The sequence below is a fragment of the Echeneis naucrates genome, chromosome 7, assembly GCF_900963305.1.
Source record: "Echeneis naucrates chromosome 7, fEcheNa1.1, whole genome shotgun sequence".
Lineage (NCBI taxonomy): Eukaryota > Metazoa > Chordata > Actinopteri > Carangiformes > Echeneidae > Echeneis > Echeneis naucrates.
The window spans coordinates 3,747,916-3,772,804 of NC_042517.1; the positions used below are offsets into that span (position 1 = coordinate 3,747,916).

At 42.8% G+C, this 24,889-nt stretch overlaps 2 protein-coding genes across 3 annotated transcripts in view; one reads left to right on the forward strand and one right to left on the reverse strand.

The window, feature by feature from the left end:
• Positions 1-1,180, reverse strand: part of plxna2 (plexin A2) — a 165,327-nt gene extending 164,147 nt beyond the window's left edge. For both annotated transcript variants that reach the window (XM_029505760.1, XM_029505761.1), the window contains exon 1: positions 653-1,180. The gene's annotated coding sequence lies outside the window, so the exon portion shown is untranslated. The remainder of the gene's footprint in view (positions 1-652) is intronic.
• The window catches only part of tmdd1 (transmembrane and death domain 1), a 119,394-nt gene continuing 95,250 nt past the window's right edge, over positions 746-24,889 (forward strand). Inside the window, exon 1 of the mRNA XM_029507453.1 lies at positions 746-920. Within this exon, the coding sequence (XP_029363313.1) occupies positions 746-920 (175 nt within the window). The remainder of the gene's footprint in view (positions 921-24,889) is intronic.

Sequence of the window (24,889 nt, forward strand, 5' to 3'; positions counted from 1 at the left end):
CATTAAATACTGTGGAACTAGCTCCCACTAACACAAACCAGGAGCATCCCATTAAGCGGGTTGGAGATAACTGGAAGGATGATTTCTGGGGAACAGACGTTACTCAATAATGCTGCTGTGTCAGGAGGAAACCAAAATAATGAAAGTAATAAATGAGGATAGATCAAGATTGGCAGAAATGTGAAGGCTCCAGAGCAAACACCTGTGCGTGTGTGTGTGTGTGTGTGTGTGTGAGACTCCTGCTGTAGGTGCAAATCACATTTCCAATGCAATGAATGTCAGATGCACAAAATAATGCAAAAAAAAAAAAAAAAGAAAAGAAAATACCAAACACACACACACACACACTTCATCTTCCATGCGATGATGACAAAGCTGCACTGAAATATTGAAAGCTGCCACCTTATCAGAGCCCGCAGCCTGAAATGAAAAATGTCTCTCTTCAGTTGTCTCTCCGCAGTGTCGGAAATTAGCCCTCTGCTGAAACACCGTGGCCGCTTTTCTCCCAGTCACAGCGCATATGACACGTCAGGCGGGATTAAAAACAAATATTTACACCGCACTGAAGCAGATTTACACCCCCCCCCCCCCCCCCCCCCCAAAAAAAAAATAAAAAAAACCCAAAAAGGCGGTGTGTTAGTGCTGGACTCACCCCCTGATTCAAACTGGATCTCCCGGTTATCCTGCTGCTTCGCTGTCTTCTGGGTTTAAAACTGATCCAAGGTGATGGCCAAAATAAAGAGCAATGCCTCCGGTCGATCTATCTGGCCGAAGTGTGGCCTTTGAGACGCTCTGCGCTCACTACTTCTTCTACAGACTCCGTAAATGTATCTGGCTCTCAGAGCTGACCGGCGGCGGCGTCATTCATTCAGTCCACAGGACGCGTCCATCGCCGGCGGAGCGGTCGGAGGTTCGCACGCGTAAACTTCGCCGTCACCACGTGAAGTGAGCTGCTGTGACTTTACCGGACCGTGTCACGGAGGAGACACATTCCTTCGGTTTTCTGGGGATCGAGAGGGGGGCGGGGGTGGTGGTGGTGGGGATTCAGAGTCCTCCGGGCGTGCGCTCGGACGCGCTGCGGTGCGCTGCGGGGTTTTGTTGGAGAGCTGTGGCCGGGCTTGCCATCCGTCCCCCCGGCGTGTTGGCTTCCTCACGGAGCTGTGCCCCAGATCTGCGGCTCCATCAGTGTACAGTAGTAGGCTGTGTGTGCGCTGCCACCTGCACACTGCGCGTTTAAACCCAGCCCCCCCCCTCCTCCTCCACCCCCCCACACTCAAAGCTTATTATGGTGTTAACTGTTTCCGCCCAAAGAAAAAACATTAACATTAAACTCAAGACATATTTGCAAAGGAATCAGCAATGAGGTGAACTTTTTTCTTCCATCTCTGAGTACTTGAAAATGAAAACATGATGTCTGTCTACTGCAATTTATCATTTTTAATTCACCTGCCAAAGCGACCATAAAACCAACTCACCTAAAAGATGCTCGATAAATAATCACAGTCACTAGTTTCCATTTTATACATTTCCAGTTTTGGAAGAAATCTCTGTAGAGAATCTGTTATGTACTGATTTGAATTTTCCAACATTCAGCTTTGTATTTCCCATTATGACCGACTTCACTGATAAAATGTTAATAGAACTGGATAGTGAGTTACATTTATGAGAAGAAAACGTTCTCCCATTGAACCTCCGGTCAGTTTCTGTTAGAATAGTGCCATCTATAGGCCAAACTGAGAGCCTGTCTCTAACTATTCTCCCTCTCTCTCTATTTTGAGTCTCTGCTTCTCTTTTTCTTTCTCCTTTCCCATTTAGTTTTTTGATTTCCTCTCCTTCGTCCTGTCTCTCTTTCAGACATGTGGTCCCCCCCCCCGCCCACCTCCCCTCTGTCACCTGTAGAGCTGAACAGCTGTGGAATGTTTCAGCTTTTGAGATAATATGAAAACTTTACGATGTGACTTTTATTACATTTTTCTCCCCTAAAAAGTAATGTGGCATCAGTGACGCGGTGCCCTGCAGCTGCAGCTTTCGAACTTCAGCCCAGGACCAAATTCAGTGGCGGTACACTGTCAGCTGATTGTGTATTTAAGGGATGTTTGTTGGTTCATTGAACTCCATAATATGACAATACTGTACATCTTCTCTTCTTTATGCTACTTTTTTATGTAAGTGCTATGAGGTTTTTTTTTTTTTTTTTGTTTGTTTGTTTTGCAAAGCGGTCCACAGGACGTAGACAGAGAGGGGGGAATGACATGCAGCACAGATGCCCAGGTTGGAGTCGACCCTGCGATGCTGCGATAACGTGGCATGCACACTAACCACTTGACCACCCGTGCAGCCTGCAGACACCTTTAAAGTGCATTCACTGTAGGGGGAAGTCTTCCAGCAAGTTCATGGCAAATATAATATGAATGATGTTTGAGGAGTGATCTCAAGTGTTAACTTCCAGATTCTTCAGCATTTGTCTTTTTTGGACTGGACCCCATTTACCACATCTCTCTTTTCTTTTTTCGTTGACATTGAAGAGTTACTGTGTCGCACTAACACCAACCCTTCATCTTCTTGCATCTGTGCCCTGAGTGGGTTATAACAAAAAAAGTAGGCTATCCACATTCTCTGATGCATCAATAATGCAGAGTGTGTGTCTGGGGGGGAGGGCGGTGGGGGGGCGGCAGTGTCTGCCATCAAAAAGTATTGCAAAACTGCCAGGAGGAAGAAGATGTGGAACAACCAGTGTAAGTACACTAAAAGCACAGCGCCCACTTAAAGACAGGGTCAATAGCTGGAGGGTGTCCATATTGGAATTCCACTGCACTGCCTCTCAAATGGATCTTAGTCAACCCTGGGCGGCAGGGGTAATCAAATACAGACTTTTTCAATCCATTACTCACAGCCCTGTTTGGAGGAGCTCTGTTTTTGAACAAGCTGTGATTTGTTTGATTGGAACATAACTCAATTGATATTGAAAGGAACAGCTTGCACAGAACTGTCTAGAAGAGGCTTTTTGCCCATTTTGCGTGGAGAGAGATGATAGATTAACCCATTTTGCCAGGTGAAGTCTGGTTATTACATACAGTACAATATTATCAGTCATGTTTCACTTCAGGACACATATCGACTCACTGAGGCTGGCTGCAGATTCTGCAGCGGTGAAAAAGATGTGCGTTGTATGAAATTGGAAAAAAAATATACTTTAAATTAGTATTTTAAAAATAAAAAAATATTATGTACCTTATACTTCCTTAAATTTTATAAAATTCTATAATTTTCTTGTGATGGGCAGTTCAACAGGAGGAAATCTGCTTTTCACGCTCGGTTTGATGACTCTGCACCGCCTCTTGTCACAGACCTTCGTTAAACCCCAGGGTCTCTTACGGAACAGAGGCCTGTAATCCGGCCACTTCCAGTTCTGGCAACTGTCCACATTGAGCCTGAAATCAAAGCACCCATCATGGGTCATTACGGTGTTGTCAGGTAGGTCAAGCTACTGGTTACAGTGTTTACATTTAGAATCCAGCCCGATGGACAACAGAGGTTTCTGAGTAAGGAGGCGAGGCAAGAAAAGGGAAGGGAAGGGATTCAAAGCCCACAGCAGGTGAAAAGGTTAATTGCTGGAATTATGATTGTGTGATGTGCAGTACCTACTGTTTATCTCTGGATATACAGGGCAGCCAGGCGCTGGCGAGGAGCAGGAGAGATGCTGCAAGGGACGGTGACGGGAGATAGAGGATGGAGGCGCAGGTTGGACGGGGGGTAATTCAAGGCAAAGCACAAAGCTTATTTGTTGGAAGATCAGCTCGGCGAGCAAATCAAACAGCAGTCAGGTGGAGGGCTGTGAGCGGTGCCGGAGAGTGAGGCTCCCAATGGTAATGTGAAGAGATGGCCGACTGCGGGGCTGCCGCTCAGCCATGTGCTGATCAAAGTGCTCGCACGCGGTGATTTCATATGAAGTTGGAAGGTTTCAAAGGGGCCTCTTGTGATGCCTCTAATTCTTTCTCCCTCCAGCCATATTTGAAGATATCACGAGGGAATGCGGCAACCTGTTGACTCCACTGAAACTCTATTCCCTCTCTTCTCTGACCTGTGCCTGACTGGAGAGAAAAACAAATACCAGAAAGCATTCAGATAAAAACACTCGTGTGTATGATGCCAGTTATTCATGTTCCATGGTTAAATGATTTCAGCTATATGTGTCAGCTAAGGCGACATTTCTCATTAACCTCATTTTATTTTTACTTAAGACAATTAATAAGCATCCATCCATGCATGCAGCTTTTCCTGATAGGGCACCAGCTGACATGAGGTAAGCCCAGGCCACATCCTGGACAGGATTCTAGTGCACTGCAGAGCTGACAAACAGCCGTTCACACTCATATTCAGATCTTAGGCCACTTTGCAATAACCAATTAACTCAAGCTACACACCAACTGCAGAACACAGAGAGGTTCCGGGTTCAAACCCTGAACCCAGACAACAGTGCTAACTGCTGCATGGCCCCAATTAATAAGCATTTTCTATTTAGTTGTGATATAGCGGTGTCTTTAAACATTACATGAATGCAGACATATGTCAAATTTTTTTTTATTTCTCATTCCAGAGCTGTAAACTGTCCTGGGGCTAAGCTGTGTGTGGCATTTGAACCAGGTCCATTAGGAAGTCCACCTCCACTGCCTGCTTCTCACCATCCACCTGTTAGAGTGGCTATTAGACACATACTCAAGAGGTTCTAAGGACTAACGCCATCCGATCCACAAATCCACGTTGACACTCAAGTTGCTCGCTGCATCAGTAACAGTTCACTACCGTGCAACACTATCTTGTCACTTTTCCTACTCTAATGCTGAGGAGATAATATTTCACACAGGAACTTATATGAAACCAGAGATGAATAAAAAAAAAAGGGGGGAGGGGGGTGGGGGGGGCTAACAATCATGCACTGTTTGAGTTTTAGTCAATAAATCGCTGCTATTGGGACGATGTCAGAGAAATGATCTCTGCCTGTAGTTAGAAGAGGCTGTGTAGCTTTGATTTAGTTTCATGCCCTCTCCAGGGAAAACAACCCACCTCCACGTGCAGTTGAACAGAACATGCCCAGTCGCACGTCTCTCACTTGGCGGCATCTCTTCGGCTTGTCGGGATTTATCAATGGAAAGACAAAATTAAAATAGCAATTAATTTCCTCAGAGATGCAATCACGGGAGATGTGGTAATTGCGAGCTGCTCTCGTGTGTGTAGAGTGAGGGCATTGTATTATATTTTATTATAATTATTTTGGCCTTGCTTAGAGGCATTCCATAAACTGAAGCCCTTGTGCTGTAATCTCACACATCAAACATGGTGGCAACAAATCATTGACCCTGATGGCATCAGTATGGAAACACAGTGACTCAAAAATAGTAACAGAGAGGGAGACGGGGGAGAAGGGGGACAGGGGGGAGGAGAGAATGGCAAAAGTACTGATGGTCCATCTTTTAACACATCACTGCCACAATTGAGCTGTCAGAGGAGATGAGTAATGATGATATAGAAAAACAATTAAGTACTTAAGTCCCCACAGCACTAAGTAATTTACACTCCTGTTCAACTGCAATGTAAGCACAATTCCTGACAAATTAGGTAGACTTTCAGCGCGTTGTGCTGCTCATCTCTCATGTGCGCCTACAAAACACCAACGTGCACATGGATGGAAACACCAACACACATGCATGCACACAAGACGGGGGCCAGGAGGAGGAGGAGGAGAAAAAAAAAATCCAGAAGTCTTCTTAGAATGCAAAGCATTTCCATTAGATTGTGGCCTGTTTTAATAAGTTGCTTATCAGAATATGAATCTCAGGAAATTGCCTGCTATTTATTTTACTGGGGCTTCTCACTTCGCCTCTGCTCTTGATAAACGGATTTTGTTTTAATTAGACACATTCCACACTCCAACAGGGATGACCTCTTATTATGGTAAAGTGGGCCTGCTTAGCGGTGCAGGCAGCCAGGAACAAGCTCCTCCATGCATCTCAATCATTTCTCATCCAATGCTCATCTCAGGAGCTCGGGACCAAATCAAAGGAGTCACCATTAAGCAGAACCAAATTGTTTAACGCAGTAATCTCCCACATATTTTTCATTCCTTTCCCCCATTTGCAATCGGAAATGAGACACGGTGGAAAAATATGATGCAGTGTTTTGCATACTAACAAGGGACCTTGGATATCCTTATCCTTCACGGTTATGGAGGATAGGATATGTTCCACAACAATGAGAAACACATTTTCCGACTCACAAGTGTTACAGAGAGAATGACACAATCACTTTATCCGTAGTATCTGTAAAGGAGAGGAAAGAAAATCCTGACAACTGGTTGCGATGGGTTCCATTATTGTTCTACCTCAGTTCACTGTTTGATACTGGCTATTTACAGTCCCGAGGAGCGAGCTTATGGAACAGAAAAATGATTTAAGGGCTTATGAGCCCTGTTAAACAGAGAAAGAACAACATATTCAGTCAGCATGCTGCGTCTGCTACTTCTTGCCTTGCACCGATGCAAAAACAGTTGACTTGTACCAAGATACCAGATGCATGTGGGTGAGGGAAAAACATTGCCAGATATACCAACAAAATATTGTCGGACTGCCGCCAATCTGACATTTTGCTTCTGGACTTGAGACAGAAATTGTTGGGCTCTTTGACAGAGGGAGCTTGGGCTCTCCTCGTGTGTCACCTCATTTCATTAGGTTACTTCCAAGTCAGAGAGGAAAAGAGGAAAACGATAGATAGAGGACAAAGCAATTATATCCACCATTACATGCCATCACGCCTGATCTCCTAGGTATGAGGAGGGGAGCGCCGTGAGGCAGAAGGGTGAGACTGATGAGAGCTTACCAGCAGCTTGAGACCTGCTCCGCTCCAGACAGGGATTTAGGTCTTCTGCCTGTCTGTCCATAAGGTAGCATAGCATCACAATGATACCTTAATCCAGCCTGGCCTTTCACATGGGGCCCCAGCCTGTGGCTCGTCCAGATATGAAATGTAAATGAGGGATTGAAGGTGTCAATTGGGAAAATGTCAGCAAGACAAACTGACATAGTCATTAACTCCAACACTTTTTGTTCCTGGGGACACAACCTTGAGAAAAGAAATGACGCACTTGACAAACCCAGCCAGATTTGCAAACACACACACACAAAAAAAAAATAGCAATGAACACACGGACATGCTCATATGTGTCTGAATAGCAAAAATAATAAATCTGGATCAAGTTTCCTCACACGGTCCATATGGTCCATATTCATCAGGAGTAATTACACACGATGCTTGTAGGAAGAATAATTGATGCTCTCACAGCTGGACTTCATCAGGCTTTGCAGCATAATATGAAGGTTGTATCTGAGCTGCTGTGAGCCACCTTTTCCTGTGGGCATATCAGAAAGCAAAAAAAAACATCTGGTACAGTATTTGGATGCTTACATTGGGTCATTCAATCATTCTTCCCTTTTGCCAAAGATTAAAATTCAAATTAGATTAACTCAAAGTTTCATTTCTTAATCATGAATTATTCACCAATGAAATAGCTCTAAAGCAGCGCCAAATGTATCCTGTAGGAGTTCTGGGCTATCATTATCTATAAAAATGATATTAAAAATTTACGTCTAGCCTGAGGAATGCCTTTAAGATTCTGTCCTCTCAAAGACATTTCTGAAACATATCGCATTTGCACCGACTTTTGCCGGACGCATGCAAAGCAGGTGTAACTGTAACTCTGAATGCAATGAAATGTGCATCAATTTTAGACATGTGATGAATAAATACACTCTGATAGCTCAAGAATGAATTGATTCCGTGAATGCCCAGAAACCCAGCCTCAAACCCACTTCAAGTGCTTGCTTTCAAAAACATAATAAACAAGAGTGGAAATGACTTGCTGGAATGAAGGTCACTATAGTGCTGCGAAGGAAATGTAGAAAAGCTCAGTATGTAGATTGAAGATTTCTGACTTCTTTAACCTCCTTGAGTCACTGGGGGGGAAACAATAGCAACGGCTTCATGGAGGCTCTTGGTCAGGAGTCTTAACCGACTCATCCGACACGTGTGTGCGGTTATAAAGTACAACAACAACAACAGCATGCGTGACTGTGTGACACTGACTAGTTCTGCACTGCAGCACGATAACGACTTTTTCTGCAATGCAGAACGAGTTTATTTAAATAAATGGTGACATTTATCTTTCTGCTGACTCTGCCTACACAGCACCATCTCATCTCCTTTGTATCACTGCGAATGTAATTATTATAGATATTCAATATCAATACATGTTACCAGCTGCGACAGTGAGGCCCACAGTGGTATTGTTTTTAACTTGCTGATGTTAGTCATAGCGAAACGTGGTCCTGGAGGCACGGACTGAAGCCAACTGAAGCAAACTGAAACTGAAGACTTCCAAAACGGACCATGAGGACACCCACAGTGATGTCACCGTTCGGTTTGTGAGGTTAGATGTCAACATCTTGGTTTTGGAGGAGGAGTCAGAAGGTGGATCTGACCACGCCCCTAATGACTATGCTGCTTAAGCATCCATTTTCTCCTGAATAAGACTATTCTACTGTATTGAAGAAAATTTGAAACGAGAGACTGAGTTTATAAACTCAGTTAGAAAACATTTACTGAGCTAATAAATCAAGTGAGAAGTTGGGCGGACTTCAATAAAATCTTATTTTTGCCACTAGCGGAGTTGTTGCCTGATGGTTTTTAGACAGAATGCAAGTTTACTGTAAGAAACTTTCACATTCTAGCTTCACTTACTTACATTCACCTTTATATGAAGTAAAGACTTTGGGCCAGCACATTTTTATGGAGTGCATGTATTTTTCAGTGATAAACAGAACTTGGCAGAGAGATATGGTCTAAACAAATAAGAGCATCACACCAAATGGCCATCCATTCCTGGCTGACCCCAGCTCAAATATCTATCTAACCCGAAAAAAGAAGACACAAACAGAGATGCTACAGCTGTTGACCTCGACTGTTGTGTGCTCTCTCTCCCTTAACTTACCGGCCGTCATATCCAAATCAGGCCACAGTAAACAATCTCAGAATATGCACACTGTCTGCACTGCCTCTTTACTATTTCTCTCCACCTCTATGGCACGGCCTTTAGTTTTCACTTTTTTTTTTTTTTTCCTCAAAGAGCACATCAGGATCTCCTCCCCGGGGAGCCACGACCAGCCAAACCTTTCTAACATCCTTAGTAATGCATCTATTTTAGTGCAGCCTGCCCTGGCATGTGCCCCGCGCCGCGCACCAAACATCGCTGGCAGGGAGTCTCCAGCATGAGCTCAGAACCTCGCTCTGGCTTTCAGGCTTTTCTGTTGCTTTTTCTTTTGGGGTGGGTGGGGGGGGGGGGGGGGGGGGGGGGGTTATGAGGCAAAACATGTTGTTTGAAGATTTCTATGGTGAATGTCAAATAGGAAAAAAAAATAATATATATATATATATTTTTTTTTTTTGGCTGTCGCAGCCACTTTTGGGGGAGTTTTGGGAGAACAAGGCTTCTTTCAATGTGTTGTAAACCAAAAAGGGAACGAAAATGCTGGCAATCTTAATAATGATGATAATGTAGAAATGTCTGCATCCCATGACTCTATGGTCTAATTTCTCCCTCAAAGCAAAAAAACCAAAAACACTAAAAAAGTAAAGCTCATATAAGGGAAAGAGACAGCTGTGAAAAATGCCTGTGCAGTGATGCTTATTTCCCCCCTCAATATGACATGTATTCAAGCCGTGTCTGCCGTATTGATGAATCTCCCACATTTAGGAGCCATGAGAGGTGGTGTGCCATTACTTGCCAGCCTGTGTGAGTGATGGCTGAACCCAGCAATGTTAAATCACACCTGAATTCTGCTATTGCCATCATGGTCCTCTGAGCCCAGAAGGCTAATGAAGTTTGAATGAGTTCCTCTGCAGGAAAATGAAATATAATTCGGACTTGTTTGAATGATGCATGCAGGAGCGGCCCTGCAGTGCCCAGGAGGGTGGGCGATACAGCCCCAAACATGTAACCAAGAATGAAAATGAGAAAATGAATAACATAATATTCAGTCTCTGTGGATGCACCCTTGCTTTTGTGTGTTGTCTTTTTTCCTTTTACTTTTTTTTTTGTTGATGCTTTTTGCTAATTACCAACTGCACTCTCAGTGGTAAATTACAATGTCAGTAATTTAAAAAAAGGTAGGTTGTTAAGGACACCCAGTGCGTCTCTGCATGACTTGTTAGAGCGCGATAAAATGGCAGTTAAATGTTTATGAAGCACGCCAACATAGAGGTTGGCTCTGATGCAGCGTACGAGAAAATGGCCAAGTTCAGCTGGATGGCAGCACGTGCACAGCTCCACAACACATAGTATTTAGCGCCATTACCAGGAAACTGAGAGAATGGGCATTTAATTGGCCTTTTAATTGCGGTGTAAATCGGAGTGGCGAACCTGACCATCAAAGTGTAATCTTCCTCTGAACCGTGGTCCATCTGAAGCACGAGTTAGTTCAGAGGCTTCTTTGTATGGAACAGATGGAGGAGCGTGTTGGATAAGATCCCGAACATCAATATTCCTCCATTCTCATATAAACTAACGACAGTGGGGTCTCAGTGAGTAACCCAGTGACACGGTTTCACATCATAGCATCAGTCTACAAAGATGTAAAACTGTTGAGGTCTGTAATGAATCAGTCTAGTTCAGAAAAGGTGGTGATTCCTCCCGTGTCTTTTCAAGCATTAAATGTAGCTCACCACATTTCCAATATACTCAAGTGAGATTATTTTTCAGTAACAGACAAAGACGCAGGGGGAGTTCATGCTTTCTAAACATGGAAAGTGGTGAAATGACAAGTTTGTGTGTGTGTGTGTTTGTATGCATTTTTAGTGATAGGGATTCATTCTGAAATAGTGATAGTCTCTTCAGCCCATTTCACAGCGAGGCAGCGTTCGATTTCTCCTCGATTCTCCAGTGACAGATGGAATAACCTGCCAATCAGCCAGTCCATCCTGTCCACCTGCAGGAGTGTTGATTTGTGTGTAAGCCGCCCAAGGCTGATTGATTCCTGAGTGAAAGCTTCAGGAATTTGATTGACAACATATGATTACAGCTCACACATGAGTGCTGTTCGCCAGGCTGCAGGCCTCATCATGCTACAGGCACAGACAGGGAAGAACCCAACAAGATCCCGCACATCCTGACACAGTCTCGGACTCTTCTGCATTTTCAGGAATCTGAGTGTGGTTTGCCAAGATCTAATATTTATTTGGATTTAGTAAAAAAAAAAAATAATAATAAAATAAAATAAAATTGTTTTTTAATGTGAAATCTATAAGGCCATAATGCTAATGTAGCATGAAGCTAGCTTCCCTCTGAGAGTGTGGAGTTAATGGTGCCCAGTAAAACATCAAAAAAAGAGAAAAGACACAAAGAATTCAGCAGCTTGAGACTGAAAGTTGTACATATTTGTTTGGGATTTCAGCTGGGAGTTAATGGGTGTGTGTAATGTGTGTTTTGTCGTGGATAAAAGAAAAAGCGTCGTACATTTCGACGGTGAAGTAAATTATCCATTTCTAATGTCCCATTGCACCTCCTGCCCCCCTGTGGAGTAGATAGAATTGGATCATAATTGAATCACTCCCAGCAATTATTATGGCATGCCCTTGGCTATACAGGAGGACACAGCCACGATGACACAGTGTCATACACCACGACAAACACACACCCAACAACACGTACTCACACACGTATACACTACAGCACTTGTGTGTTTTCACTTCAGCCCACTCGCGTCTAACCATTTTCACACCACCATTGGTATGATCTGAAGACCACTACTCTCTGCGTGTTGGCGTCAAAAATTCACCCGTTGGCACAAAAAAATAAGAAAAATAAAATAAAATTGCTCTACCTCCGCATTCGCAACACGATAGCACAGATAATGTCCAGGAAGCTGGTTGGCCTCAGATAAATACAGCCCTTTTAACTCAAACTCACCAGCACTTCGTTTAACCCTACCCATCCTCCGAGCAGCTGTAGACATCTCCAATCAACTCGAGTTTTAGGGTTGCCAAGCAACAACTGCTCATAACGGCTGTGCCTGCTCTGCTTGTTCGCAGATGCGACCAGCTGGGAAGAGCAGAGGCCAGAGGCAAAACAGTTTTTGAGCGAAGGGGGGAAAAACTGCATGCGTTAGAAATTAGATTCTTTTCATAGCGCAAATGGCACAGAGAATAAAACATCCTGCAAATTTCCAAATACCTCTTGAAGACACAGTAACAAGTGTTTCTGATAAGGGACCCTAACCCAATTTATCTGAGCCTTTTATCTCAAACGAATGAACCTTTCCTTTCAAATTAGCATAGGATTTGTTGGGTTAAAAACAAATGGGCGACTTGCATTAAGTACAGAACCTTTAAATTGTCCGGGCAATTACACTAAAAGTGCAGAGTGAGTCTTTTTAGAAGTAAGCTTCGTGATCTTGTTTTAGGAGATTGAATTGACTAATTCAGTTATAGACCACTATCTTCAGCAGTAGCAGTGACCCCGTGCCATGTGAAGCCCCCCTCGCTGGAGAAATGGGGTAATGTGCGTGTCCTGAAATGGAAAACGGGAGGGTAAACACTCATACATTAAACATTTTATGACATTCAGGTTGACATATGCCTCGCAACCGATAGCGGTAACGTCAAACAAGCTATTTCTAAGTTTTGCTGTTGCTACATAACAAATGTTAGCATTAAAAGCTCTTCAAGAGACAATGTAAGTTCCGCATTGAGCTTCATTCCTTCTCCAAAGGAAAGTAACGCCGATCCCTGACTCTCTCCGTCTATGCTGCTCACGTCAAATAACTCACATAGAATAACATTGTTAAAGACAAAGACAGTGATGGTTGGCGCTCTTTTCAAGCAACAATCCCCACAACATGCTCACAGCAAGAAACCACATTCAGCAGCAGAGAAAAAGTACAAATGGCCCCTTTAAATTACGGATTACTGACCTTTAATGTTAAATCAATTTGTTAGCTATATTTTGGATTTCATTGCTTTGACCCTAATGCATACATTTAAACATCTGACTGGATTCAACATGGATTCAATTTTATTGGAACTAAATATGTGTTAGATATGGTACAAATACATTTTGTAATATTGATAACATAATAAAAAATAATGAAAGCATTTTGGTTGTTTGTTATTTCTGCCCCGTGGAAGTACAAATGACGCCAGCCGAATAAGACGTGTTCCTGACTGAAAACACAGCGACATGCAAGCTGTTTTTGTTTTTCTTTGAGTGTGTGTTGAGTGTAAATGTGCACAAGTCCATGGGTGAGAGAGTGCCCTGACAGGTGTATTTGTTTGTCTTGGCCCCTGGCTGTGGCCTTGGCTCCTTCTTTGGTTTGTTCAGCGTGAAACCAAATCCCTTAATCAATCCTTTAAACTGGCCTCACCTTTTTCCACCATTAAAGCAATTATGTTTTAGTGGCCACCAGCTTTTTAAACCTGATAAAAATGCTGGGCTTGCTGCACCCTTACTCCTTTGTTCCAGGGCCGATGGAACAAATAAAGAAGGATTTACAAAGAATATATGATTTACCTCCAGTTAGAAAGTAGAGAATAAATTAGATAAATATTCTGTTTCTTGTAGCTCACAGACACATTAACAACTGTACATTTTTTATGCTTACTTAAGAACAAGCCACGGAGTCAATGGGACACCAACATTACTGTAGTAAGACAGATAAGGATAAATGGCCAGGATGCTTCTCTAATCCTGTGGCAGACTCCTGCCCCCCCCTCCCAATAGTAAAATCCATAAGAGGAGATGCCAGATAGTCCAGACTGAGACTGAGGTTGATATAGGGGACTTGCTGCATTGCTGAAAGTCCCCAGGGTGTTGGTAGCAAAATACAAAACTGAGTTTCTTTGGAAATGTAGCCATCTAAATCAGATTTCCTTTTGGAATCAAAAACACAATAAAGTTTGTGTTTGGATTTGAAAAAAGAAACAACAAAAAACTCAAGAGCTAAGAAATGCAGAAAGGTCAGCTATTAAAATAAATGTGAACCATTGAAAGGAGGGATGACTTTATCCCTTTGTGTTTGCAACAATGAATTTCAGCATCCATCTTTCCGCAGCGAAGACAACAAACAGTCCCACCTCAGCTGCTTCTTATCTCTTTCCAAACACATCATGCAGATGTGAACTCATCCTTGACCACCCATAGTGAAATTCAACAAAAAAACTGCAAAAACAGATTTGGACTTGTCTGTGCTTCAAATGCCTTCATTTAAAAACGATGAAAAATGATTTTAAATTTCGTAATTTAAAATCAGGTGTCACCCTGACTGCAATGTGTAAGTGTGCTTCTGGCCCTTGCTGACCTCTGCCCTTCACGGTTCATGCGACTTATATTGACTCTGAGGATGAGCGCCCCCGCTAACAGCACATCAGTGTGTCCGCTCACACAAAGGCTGGCTCGGCGGTTATCAAAAGTCAGATCTGGTGCTGACTACAATCCATTTCCCCTCGTGGCTCCTGGTCTCCTTTGCCACCTCATGACAGAAGCTTTTCCAGCTCATTTCACTTGAGATAGCCACGTCACGGCGAAGACGGGGGACATCTCTGCAGCAATCCTTCCTCAATCAGCAATGCTTTATTTGATTGAGTTCTGCAGCACTGCAAACAAGGAAGAGCAGATGACATTGCATCCTTGCAAACATATACTGAGGAGAAATCTCCGAGGCGGTGATGTTTAAAGGCCACGCCAAGGTGAAGTGTTTTGCTTGATGAGCCTTTAAAAGTCAGTCTGGGTCCAAATTTCTTCCAAGGCTCATTTCACCCTCACCCTCCTCTTGAAACGGCAATTTCATTTGTTAATGTAGTGGAGGGCCTTTAATATCATTTGAAGGCAGGTGGGAATTATTTGTGGGGGGGACACAGGCAGAAATTATTTCAAGTAAAACTCCACAAAAGACTGGAGTGCTTTACAGCTCACTCCCAGCTGGCTCAACGATGATTGAGAGCATCTCAAGCTGATCAGTGCAGCCTCTGATGGGACTAACAAAAGGCACCGGTCTTTGGCTTTATCTCACCAAGCAGGGGGACTTTGTTAGCCATCCCATAATAAACTGAATGCAAGCAGGGCCTGGCCTCTAATAGAATTTTCTGGCTTGGTAACTCAGTTGCCCACCTGCTACTATTGCTACCATTGTTACTCAGCAGTACGCTTTTACTGACCTAGATACTCTTTCCTCCACCACTTTCCTACATCAGTGTTTGAAAACCATGAAGCTTTAACCAGTGTCAGGAATTTACATTTCACACCTATGTGATTATTCCTTTTCTTTCCCCTGTATTGAGCAGTGCAAGGCACACTGTGAAAATGGCTTACAGTACGGAGGGAGGAAAGATAAAAACAGTGCTCTCACCTTTTGACTCACTCCAGTGCATTGTTTCATGTGAGCCCTCACCCTGTACAAATAAACACAACAGCACTTAAATATCTAAAAAAATAAATAATCTTACTGGTACAACTGGAACTAGATGTTTCTCAATTTATCTACAAAGGAAATTTAAAAAATATATAATTCTTTGATTTCTTACATAAAATGTCCTTTTCCCTTTTCTACCCTGAACAGTTTTTGTCCGGTCTTACGGAATTTTTTGGTGAAGTTACAGATTACTTTCTGAGTGATTGGATGAGATTAACTTCCCAAATATTAACGGGTATTTATGAAGTAGCTGGTGAGAATTGTCTTTTAGGGTGATACAGCTTGATAAATTGAGGTGGATGTACGAAAAAAAAAAAAGGGGGAGTCAAGGAATTTAACAAAATCCAAACAGAGCTGTGTTCATTAATACAGTTACAGCCATTTACACAACAACAAGCTATATGACAATTCATACTCAGAATTAATTGTTTATGTGCACATTATTTTATTCAGAATCATTTAATATTACATCTGACAAAGTAAGTTTGTGCTGAAGTTTACTGATGAGCTGAGTTTGTAATTCAACGAGTAAATGGTGAAAACATTTTTTTGTCATTCTTTTCTCAACTTCTGTCTGATTATTTGTAGCACAGACTGATTTCAAATGAAAAATGACTGCGTCTCAGTGGCATTTCATAACTGCTGGGGTGGAAGTCCGTTTCTTTCCTCTGTTGTAAAGTATCAGAAGACTGTGAGGACAAAACCTGCTGTTCTGTTACGCAGAACACCTTCACTTCCAAGCCAAGGCTAACATTTAACTAGCTCTTGTCAGAAACAACCTTCAAACCACAATCTTGTTAAAATTATTTCCGATTTCTACAGCTGTGACAAACATAGGCTGAATAATGAAAGTGATGTAACTATTGCGTTTGCTGTTGAGGGATGTATACAGCAATGCTTCTGTATGGGAAAAGTTCATTGCTTTACAAATTTGGATTGGATTACGTAAAATCAAAAATGCAACAAGATGGATCACTAAAAAAAAAAAAAAAGAGGGGGGGGGGGGGGGGGGGGGGGGTCTGAACAGACAGGCAGTTGGCTTCACAACCCCCACCATCAAAGTAAACACTGCTTGACCTCCAATGAGCCAAGGTTACAATCCTGAGCACAGCTGGTGAGGGAGGCTGACAGTTTACTTGCTGAATTAATGATACAAGTCAAGGTCAAGTGCTAAGTGATTATGCACCCCATATGCAGCCAGGGGAAAAAACATGCTGCAAATTCCTTTACACCTGGAGACGCGATTATGGACCAATTCCTGAGTCACACTTAGTTTTCTGTCCCCTGAGCAGGCAGAGCGAGGAGCAGGAGCCAGCGGAAGAGGTACTTAAGGCGCATACACTTCCACTGCACGTGTGTGGACCTTTGTTGTTGCTTTTTTTTTTTTTATGTTGGCAGTTTGGAGCCCAGCAGAGTGTGAGGAGATCGGTCACAGAGGCAGAGCAACATCCTGAAAATATGTCATCAGTAGCCTGCCGCTGTTAATTGAAGATGTTAGTGCAGTGGAGTGGGTAATGACACAGGAACCTTCTTGTTCTGCCACAGATGGACTCCAGAGCTTTGCACATGTATACTACATTTCACACACCACAAGCACCCCAAATGCATCCTTTCAAGCATTTCAAAGATGTCATGATAGGGGAGGGGTGTGCCGAGACCCCCTCAGTCTCAAAAAGCCTGAAAGAAAACAGGCAACAATAAGAAGAGATCAAAGTTTAAGATCCTGTCAATTAAAATATTATTGCATCATTAAAATCTTAGAAATATGCTGATACAGTATGTATCTGCAAAATAACAGCTATGTGTCTGTCACCTCTGAACAAATTAACTCCGGCAATGCCCCCTGGAGGTAAATATCAGTATCATGAGTATGAGGGGGGAAGAAAAGGACTGTACCACACACAAAATAGTTTATGTTGGAGTGGTTGTGGTTTTTAAAGCCCTATGAACTGAACTGAAAAAAAAAAAAACAAAAACAAACAAAAAAAAAAAAAACAACAACCTTGGTCTGAATTTCTGAATAATAATCAGTAAATGGGTTAGGGTTGTGATTTTCATGAGTAAATGGCATCCAGAAAGGAGTACACGTCTCCCGGTCGATGTCAAGTCTTTAAATTACTTATTCCCTTCGACAGATTTTCAAGGAAAATATCTCTGAGCATTCACACAGAGACGGCATGAACACAGAACCTCCATCAATGACATGTCAGTGTTCGGTTTCCCTGCGGAGCACCTTCACCCAGACCCCAATGGCTTGTCAAAGAGCTCCTCTGCTCAGCGGAAAAAAGTTCATCCTGATTACCACAGTGTTTTCAAGTGTGATGTTACTGTCACTGGTGCCGCAACTCAAAAAGGAAAATCACTTGACGAGAGCTGTAATTCAATCAGGGTCTATGCTTCATCCGTGTCACCGCTAGCTGTAGCAGCAACAACAGCGGCAGCCGCCTCCCAGCAGGCATGGCACGCCTGGTGTTTACATGGCACGAACAGGGTGCTAAGGATTCCAGCAAACAAACCTGCCTGATCCTCATCTGAATAGAGGCTGATTATCTCCACATGCAGCCGCAGCGTGTTGTGAATACACGGCCAGTGGAAGTCTACTGGAGCCCCGAAGCTCGACAGGAAAACAGACAGACATCACCACCACCCTACTGCTCCTACTGAAATCACCAAGAGCTTTAATTAGAAGTGTACCTCGCTCTCCATCTTCCTCCCTCTAGGACTCTCTCGCTTGATTTGCTTGGCTCACTTACAGGCAAGTGACTTTTGTTTCCGCTGATAACACCTCTGGGGGGCCTTGTAAGAGAACAGAAATAGTTCGATCTAACCAAATATGACACACACACACACACACACACACACACACACACACAACAACAACAACAAAAAAAAAAATCATGCCACATGGCACCATCACCCCTGGTGGGCTGTATTGGTCGTCCTGTCTCACTGTTATGTGGGGACAGACGAAATGTGTGTGTGGGGGGGGGGTGGGGGCTAATGCACTGCCATCAGTGGTGATGACAGCCCATCTTTAGGCTGTAATGAAGCGAGGAGGAGAGTAATGAACTCTGCACATAGGCCAAACGTACGACAGAAGCAGAACAGGATGCACAGACACACAAAGGCAGTGGGATGGGGGGGGTTAATAGATAACAAGGCTGAGGTGTGAGGTGTGAGTGTGTTCACCAAGAGACCTTATCCGAGGAATGACAGAGGAACACACCCTCTGTTAATGCTCTCACAACAATAGTCTCCTCTTCATTTCGGGCCTCCCTCTCCTCTGAGACGTGGAGTCACATCCTCTGGGTGCAAAATCTGAATGAGACCGATTGAAGCCAGCTCTAATAGGAACGCTTGAGGGATAAATGGCGGCTACGCAGCCATCTCCTTTTCAAATAACAAAGCGCGCAGATGCGTAAGTGTTGAACAGAAGAGCTTGTTTTTGGCTTCCTGACTGGGCAAACTGGGCTGGAAGGAGGATGAGAACGTTTGGCTGCAGCCGTCGTTTAAGGCTCCCCATGTACGCAGGCAGGCGTGCCGATGTGGCACGGGAGAAATTACTCCATCACAAGGTTTTTCTTTTTTTTTTTTTTCCCTCCAGTGGATTTTCATTCTTAATCAAAAAGCTCATTACAGCACACGCAGGTTGGCTTGTCCTTTACATGCTGCAGAACTGTGATACGACCACCTCCAGGAGTCAATGCACGTTATTGACAAGCAAGACGGGGGTAAAAAAAAAAAAACAAACAAGAAATACAGCTTTGACGCATTTCTACCTTAAATATTTACTCCTGCTTTTATCTCTGCAGTTATATTTGATTTCTCATTGCTCGCAGAGTAGCAGAATGGAAGCCACAGACGGTAATGAAGCCTCTTTGTTCTGGCCCGCAGCTCTGATGGCCATTTTCTGCACTTCCTAACGAAAGTCATTCCATATTGGGTTCCATTCACCGAAATGGCCCATCATCATGATGTAATATATAACCCTTGGCCCAAATTTTCCTCTTGCAGTGCTCTGCAAACCTGCTATGTTTTTGATCAAACAGCCCCTGGAGGCAGTGATAATGCGTCTAATGTATAGCGTTGCTGCAGCTGAACCACAGTGGAAAACAAGAAAAATAGACCAGAGAGCTGAACAATGATGTTTGTAGAAAATTACTTTCTAATTGAGGCATATGCCATGGACATGACAGATAAATTAGCCATTGTCAAGGCATTCAGCTTTGGTGCGTCACTTACGGCTTGTGTGTTATTTGTCTGAGCATTCCAGCTGAATGTTGTGTTTCTGCTCGTGTCTGTCTTCATGTTGATGTTTATCCCGCGTTCACTTCCAAACTCAGGAGATACGACTAATACGAACTGCATTTTATTGCTTCCACGTTTTCAGCATTTTTAATGCTTCTCTTCACATTAAAGATATTTGCCCCAAAGGTTCACCTCCAACCAAATTTTTTGCAGCTCTCTAATACAACCCAAAGGAGTGTCTCCTGAAATTGAACTTGCATTGTACTTTTTTTTTGCCATGGTAGCTGTAATAAATGGTAATTGCTTGGGTAAGTTTATGCACAGAAAACTACTTAGTTTTCTTAGTTTACGACTTAGTTTAGGAGCAAAACAATATATGCAAGGAAAACAACATTAACTGCTACTTTCACATGGTAATTGAACACGGCTCTTGGCACATCCATCCAATCCAACCTCCTCCACCTTCAGACTTTGCTGCTCTATAGCTTTGTTCCCATTCAGGGGCTGCATCCTTCAATGCTGTGTTTCAAGGCCGACGGTGTCACAGTTGGCACGATCAGATTAGCCCCTTCTCAAAGGCTCCGTTTTATGTGGCCTCCTTTTCCTGGGAAAGCTCAGACTGGTGGACCTATCCCAGGATGGATCACGTGCTGGCAATGCCAATAATACGGCAGTAAAAAACACCAGCAGAGAGCCTGAAGATGATGGAATATTTGGTTTTAGCTTACGGGACAACCATTAAAATTTTTGTGAAAATGAAATTACTTATTGTTTGCTAGGCAACAGGAGGCTTGCCTGGGCAATGCGGGGGAAAAAAACTCTAAGGACAGAACTGCTGAAGGTAACGATGTGGCTCTTTCTAAATCAGGACAAAGCTTATGTCCTTTTGTTCCTGTCAAAATCACTACAGACACGAGATGAAAACCTGCAACACAATGAGCGTATATCTTTATTTACAGATGAGCACATTGAACTCAGATTTTGTCCATCAAATCAACAAATGCTATCTGGTGTCAGAGTAGACAATGAACAAGGTTACAAGTCTAAAACTAACTGGGACATTAATAATGTAGTGGCCAAGCGGCCCTTATTGGCACAAAGCCGATTGAGTCGAAGAAGTATTGTCCCCTCAGCACCTGTTTGAAAGTGGTCTCTTGTGTAAAATATAAAGCAAACAGATGCTTTTGATTTCTGTCACATTAAAGTCAGCCATGCTGAAGGATTCTGGTGAAGAACAGCTTCAATTCTGCAACGCATATGAGCATCACTGCTTCTAAAACTCTGACTTAACTATTATATTCATCAAACTATCAAAACATTTTGTATGGTGTCATTCCTTTGGCAAATTGTTTGGATTTGTCATCGACAGCTGCAGTCAGATTGGAGAAATGCAGGTGTGCAAACCAACAAGAGCTCCAGATTTTAATACTGCCGTGTGCAGTTTTTTGGGACGAAGCGTGGGTGCCACTGCTCATTAAGGAGAGAGACAACAAGCTTATGTATGGAAGAGTTTTCATGTTCTTTTCTGGTAACAGATGGCGATGCAGCCTATTGTGCCATGAGTATACCCGGCAAACTCCTTAACAGTGAGTAACAGACTGCTTTGGTGGAACTAGCAGAACAATCAACGTTGCCACAGCAGAAAGCTCTGTGAAACGGAGCCAAACTTGTGAGGCGATGCAGCTGTTAGGGTGGACCCGTGGCGGGCTCTCTGGGCCCTGTTTGGGGGGAAGTGAACATCATCGTATGAGCCAGAGCTGCTCCGTTGTTGCCTGATAATGGGCGTTTTTTGGATCCGTCATCAGCAGTCATAAAATTATCCTCTTTTGGTAGAAGAAGATAACACAAAAAAAAATTAAATAAAACAATAATAGTATGATTCATCATTACATCAACATTGTTTTGTGAGGTGCCACCAATCTTGACCTTTGACCAAAAAAAATCCAATAAACTGTTATCAATTTGAGCCAAACGCCCTCAAGCTGTTACTGAGACATCGCATCACAAGGTCAAAATCATGTGAGGTCACTGAAAACTTGACCTTTGACTCGCAAAACTGAACAAATTCATCCCTGTGTCCAAGCTGACTGGCCCAATAAGTAGTAGACTCAAAGAAAAAGGGGGGGAGGGTATTTAACCCAAAATAAAGAGACAACTGTCCTGAAAAGTGAAAATATAAAAATGAGAATCTGGCTCATTGTCGACATTTTTCATTGCTAAATAAATACTGAGGAAGCTCCAACATCGCTCATCCACCTCATCTTGTACCTGCCAACTGGGCCCTTGTTGATACCCGGCCCAGAGTCCCTCAGTGGGAGCTGTCGAGTCTCAGTCAGAGCTGCTAGGCATGTGTCTCTAAATGGAAGTAAGCGTAATTACAGGATGACGAAGGCAGGTAGCAGCCAGCCAGGCAATCATTTTTCCTGATTGAGAGAGAAAGTTAAGGTCTGAAAGGCCATTGGAGTGTGAGCCCACGCAGGTGCAATCTGATGCCTCAATAAGCCTGACTGAAATTAGAAACTTTGTGTTCCATGCTGCACGACTCCTGGACGTGGGAGTGATTCTTCCATTGATGTGTGCAGCCTGAGCTGGCGTGATGATCTCTTCTTTAATGTCAACACGACCCTCCTGTGTTTCAAGTTTCTGTTCCCCGCTGCAACATTAATCACTCTGAAACTGCTGTGTGAGAGCCAAGTCATTCGATGCATAGAGCGTAATTGAATTTATTTATTTATCCAAAGCAATAACAGAATGTATTTCCCAGGTGAGATGTGAGTGTTGCATTTCACCTGACACAGCAGGAGATTTACTGTGCATGAATCCCGATGCAATCGGAGCGACAGACGTTTCAGATTAAAATCTATTTTTTCTGCAGTAACTCATTCTGAGTTACTGCAATAATGCTGCATTTTCTGACTAATTAATCATGACTTCTCTTTGTCTCAGAAGAATACGTACACTATCAGAGGTATAAATTATTCCTATCAAAGATCGACAGCGATCATACTAATCCATTTATCCATTCCTGAAACAGACGCTCTGTCAACACTTTCCATCCCGCCTGTTTCTACGTATGAGGTAGTTCTGAGGAAAACTGCTCACAGTCGAATCGGGGGAATATTGTTGCTGGAGATTAATTTCATTCAGTTACTGTCACAATTTATTATTGAGGTGGGAATCTACGAAGTAAAATAAAACCATAAATTTCAGCAGACAGGCTCCTGTGCCTTTTCTTTTGATTTCTGTTCCATTTTGTTTTGTCATTTTAAGGAGAAATGTTTTGGGGTTTTTTTTACATCAGAACTGACAGAAATTTTGATAAGATTTTGTTGCAAGGTCACCCAACTGATGAGCTTTGGATGTCTTACTACACAAAGTGTCTGGATTGTGTCACTGATGTATATGAATACATTGTTTTAAGACAAGTGAAAGGTGAAATGCATTTTGATCCACAAAAAATTGTTTCATGAAGGCAGAAAAGCATTTTATTTGTTTATTTAGCTGCTTAGATTCAGACAACTTGTTCAGCCTACTAAGCTGCTAAACTTCTAGTCAGCGCTCAGGGTGGGACGTTTCAGAGGGAAGATCAGGAAGCCGGCCTTTTTTTTTTTTTTTTGAATCGCTAACTAACTTCCTGATACAACAAAATTTCGTTTCAGTGCGCTGTGTCTATAATAACATTCAAAGCTTTTGGTCCCAGTAGGTTTTTATTTCATGTTCCTACCCACTTTAATAGGCTGAGAAATAAAGCTCAGTGAAATTTATTTTCAGAATGTTTCTTTTTTCTTAGTGTTAGTCTTAATGTTAGTACAGCAGTAAATGTCAACCAAATGGCTGTCCCACTGCCAACAGTCAAAACACAAATTAGGATCCTGTTGTCACTATTGAGAGGTGTACGCTTTTAGAATTAATTTAAAATGGAAAATGGGTAATGTAACCATCTTTTCCTGATGGCACAAATCAAAAAAAGAAGTCCAACGACTTTTAGCCAATACACTTCAGCAGAAAAATAAACTTTTGATGGAAATATGCCCAATGTTTGGGGAAAAGTTCTGTGGGCAGATTAAGAGGTGCACTTAGCGGCACATGGGTGCCGAGAGCGTGAACATGGGAGGGGGGTGTGGAGAAATCACCAGCATCAGGCATCAGCCTCCTCTAAATTAACCCCTTGCTGTGAGATGTGCAGTTGATGTTGAGGCGATAATTAATGACAACAGAGCTAGACGGCGTAAGAAAGAGAGAGCGATGGAGAGGGAAGGTCGAAGAGTCCACAATTGTATTTCATTTTGACAATCGACATCTTAAGATACCTCTGCCGATTGTCTTTGTCAAATCTCAGTTTAAATTGCAATCTTAACTTGGTGGCTCTTTTGTCAGGGATCTGTCAAGGAGTGTGGGGGGTCATGTTTGTGTATCTGCTGTGTCACAAATGGCTTGTTAGTGTTTCCTGTAGTCCAGTTTGACACCAACCAACACTGAAACCACAAGCTGCAAGTCCTCTTATTAATAATGTTGCTGAATAAGGCAGAATGCTGGAAAGTGTTCCTAGAATGGGAATGGAGCATGTCATGCAATTTGTCCAATAGCTGAATTTTTTTGTTATTCATAAATATGCCAATAGGTAGTTGTGAAACGCCACCGCTTTGATGCAAGAGCAAGTCACGCAAGGAATTCCAATTAGGCTGTTGGCCGGGAAATCTCTCTTCGTCTCCAAAAGAGTCCAACTTAATGTCCGCCGCCACTATCAGATTCCAAGTGGCTGTACATTTTCAAGGGCCAATTTACTTTCCCTCATGAATATTTCACTACAGAACCAAACAGTTTCCATATTTATCTGTTCATAGAATATATTCTTGTACATTCCAGGCAGCATTTTTATCCATTAGTTGACATAGTTAAGTAAAATTTATTTATATGGCGCTTTTTCTGTGACACATGAGTCACAAAGAGCTTTACTGATCCGCAGAGAACATGGTTAACAGAGTTGTTCCTGGCTCAAAAAAGATGTAGCAGGTGAACTAACACACTCATGAATCTATGACGAAAGAAGTCAGCTTGTCCATCAACTGAAACGTGAAACTGCATTTGTGTTTTCTGAACTCTAAAGTTCTGTGCTGGAAGCAAAATACTTG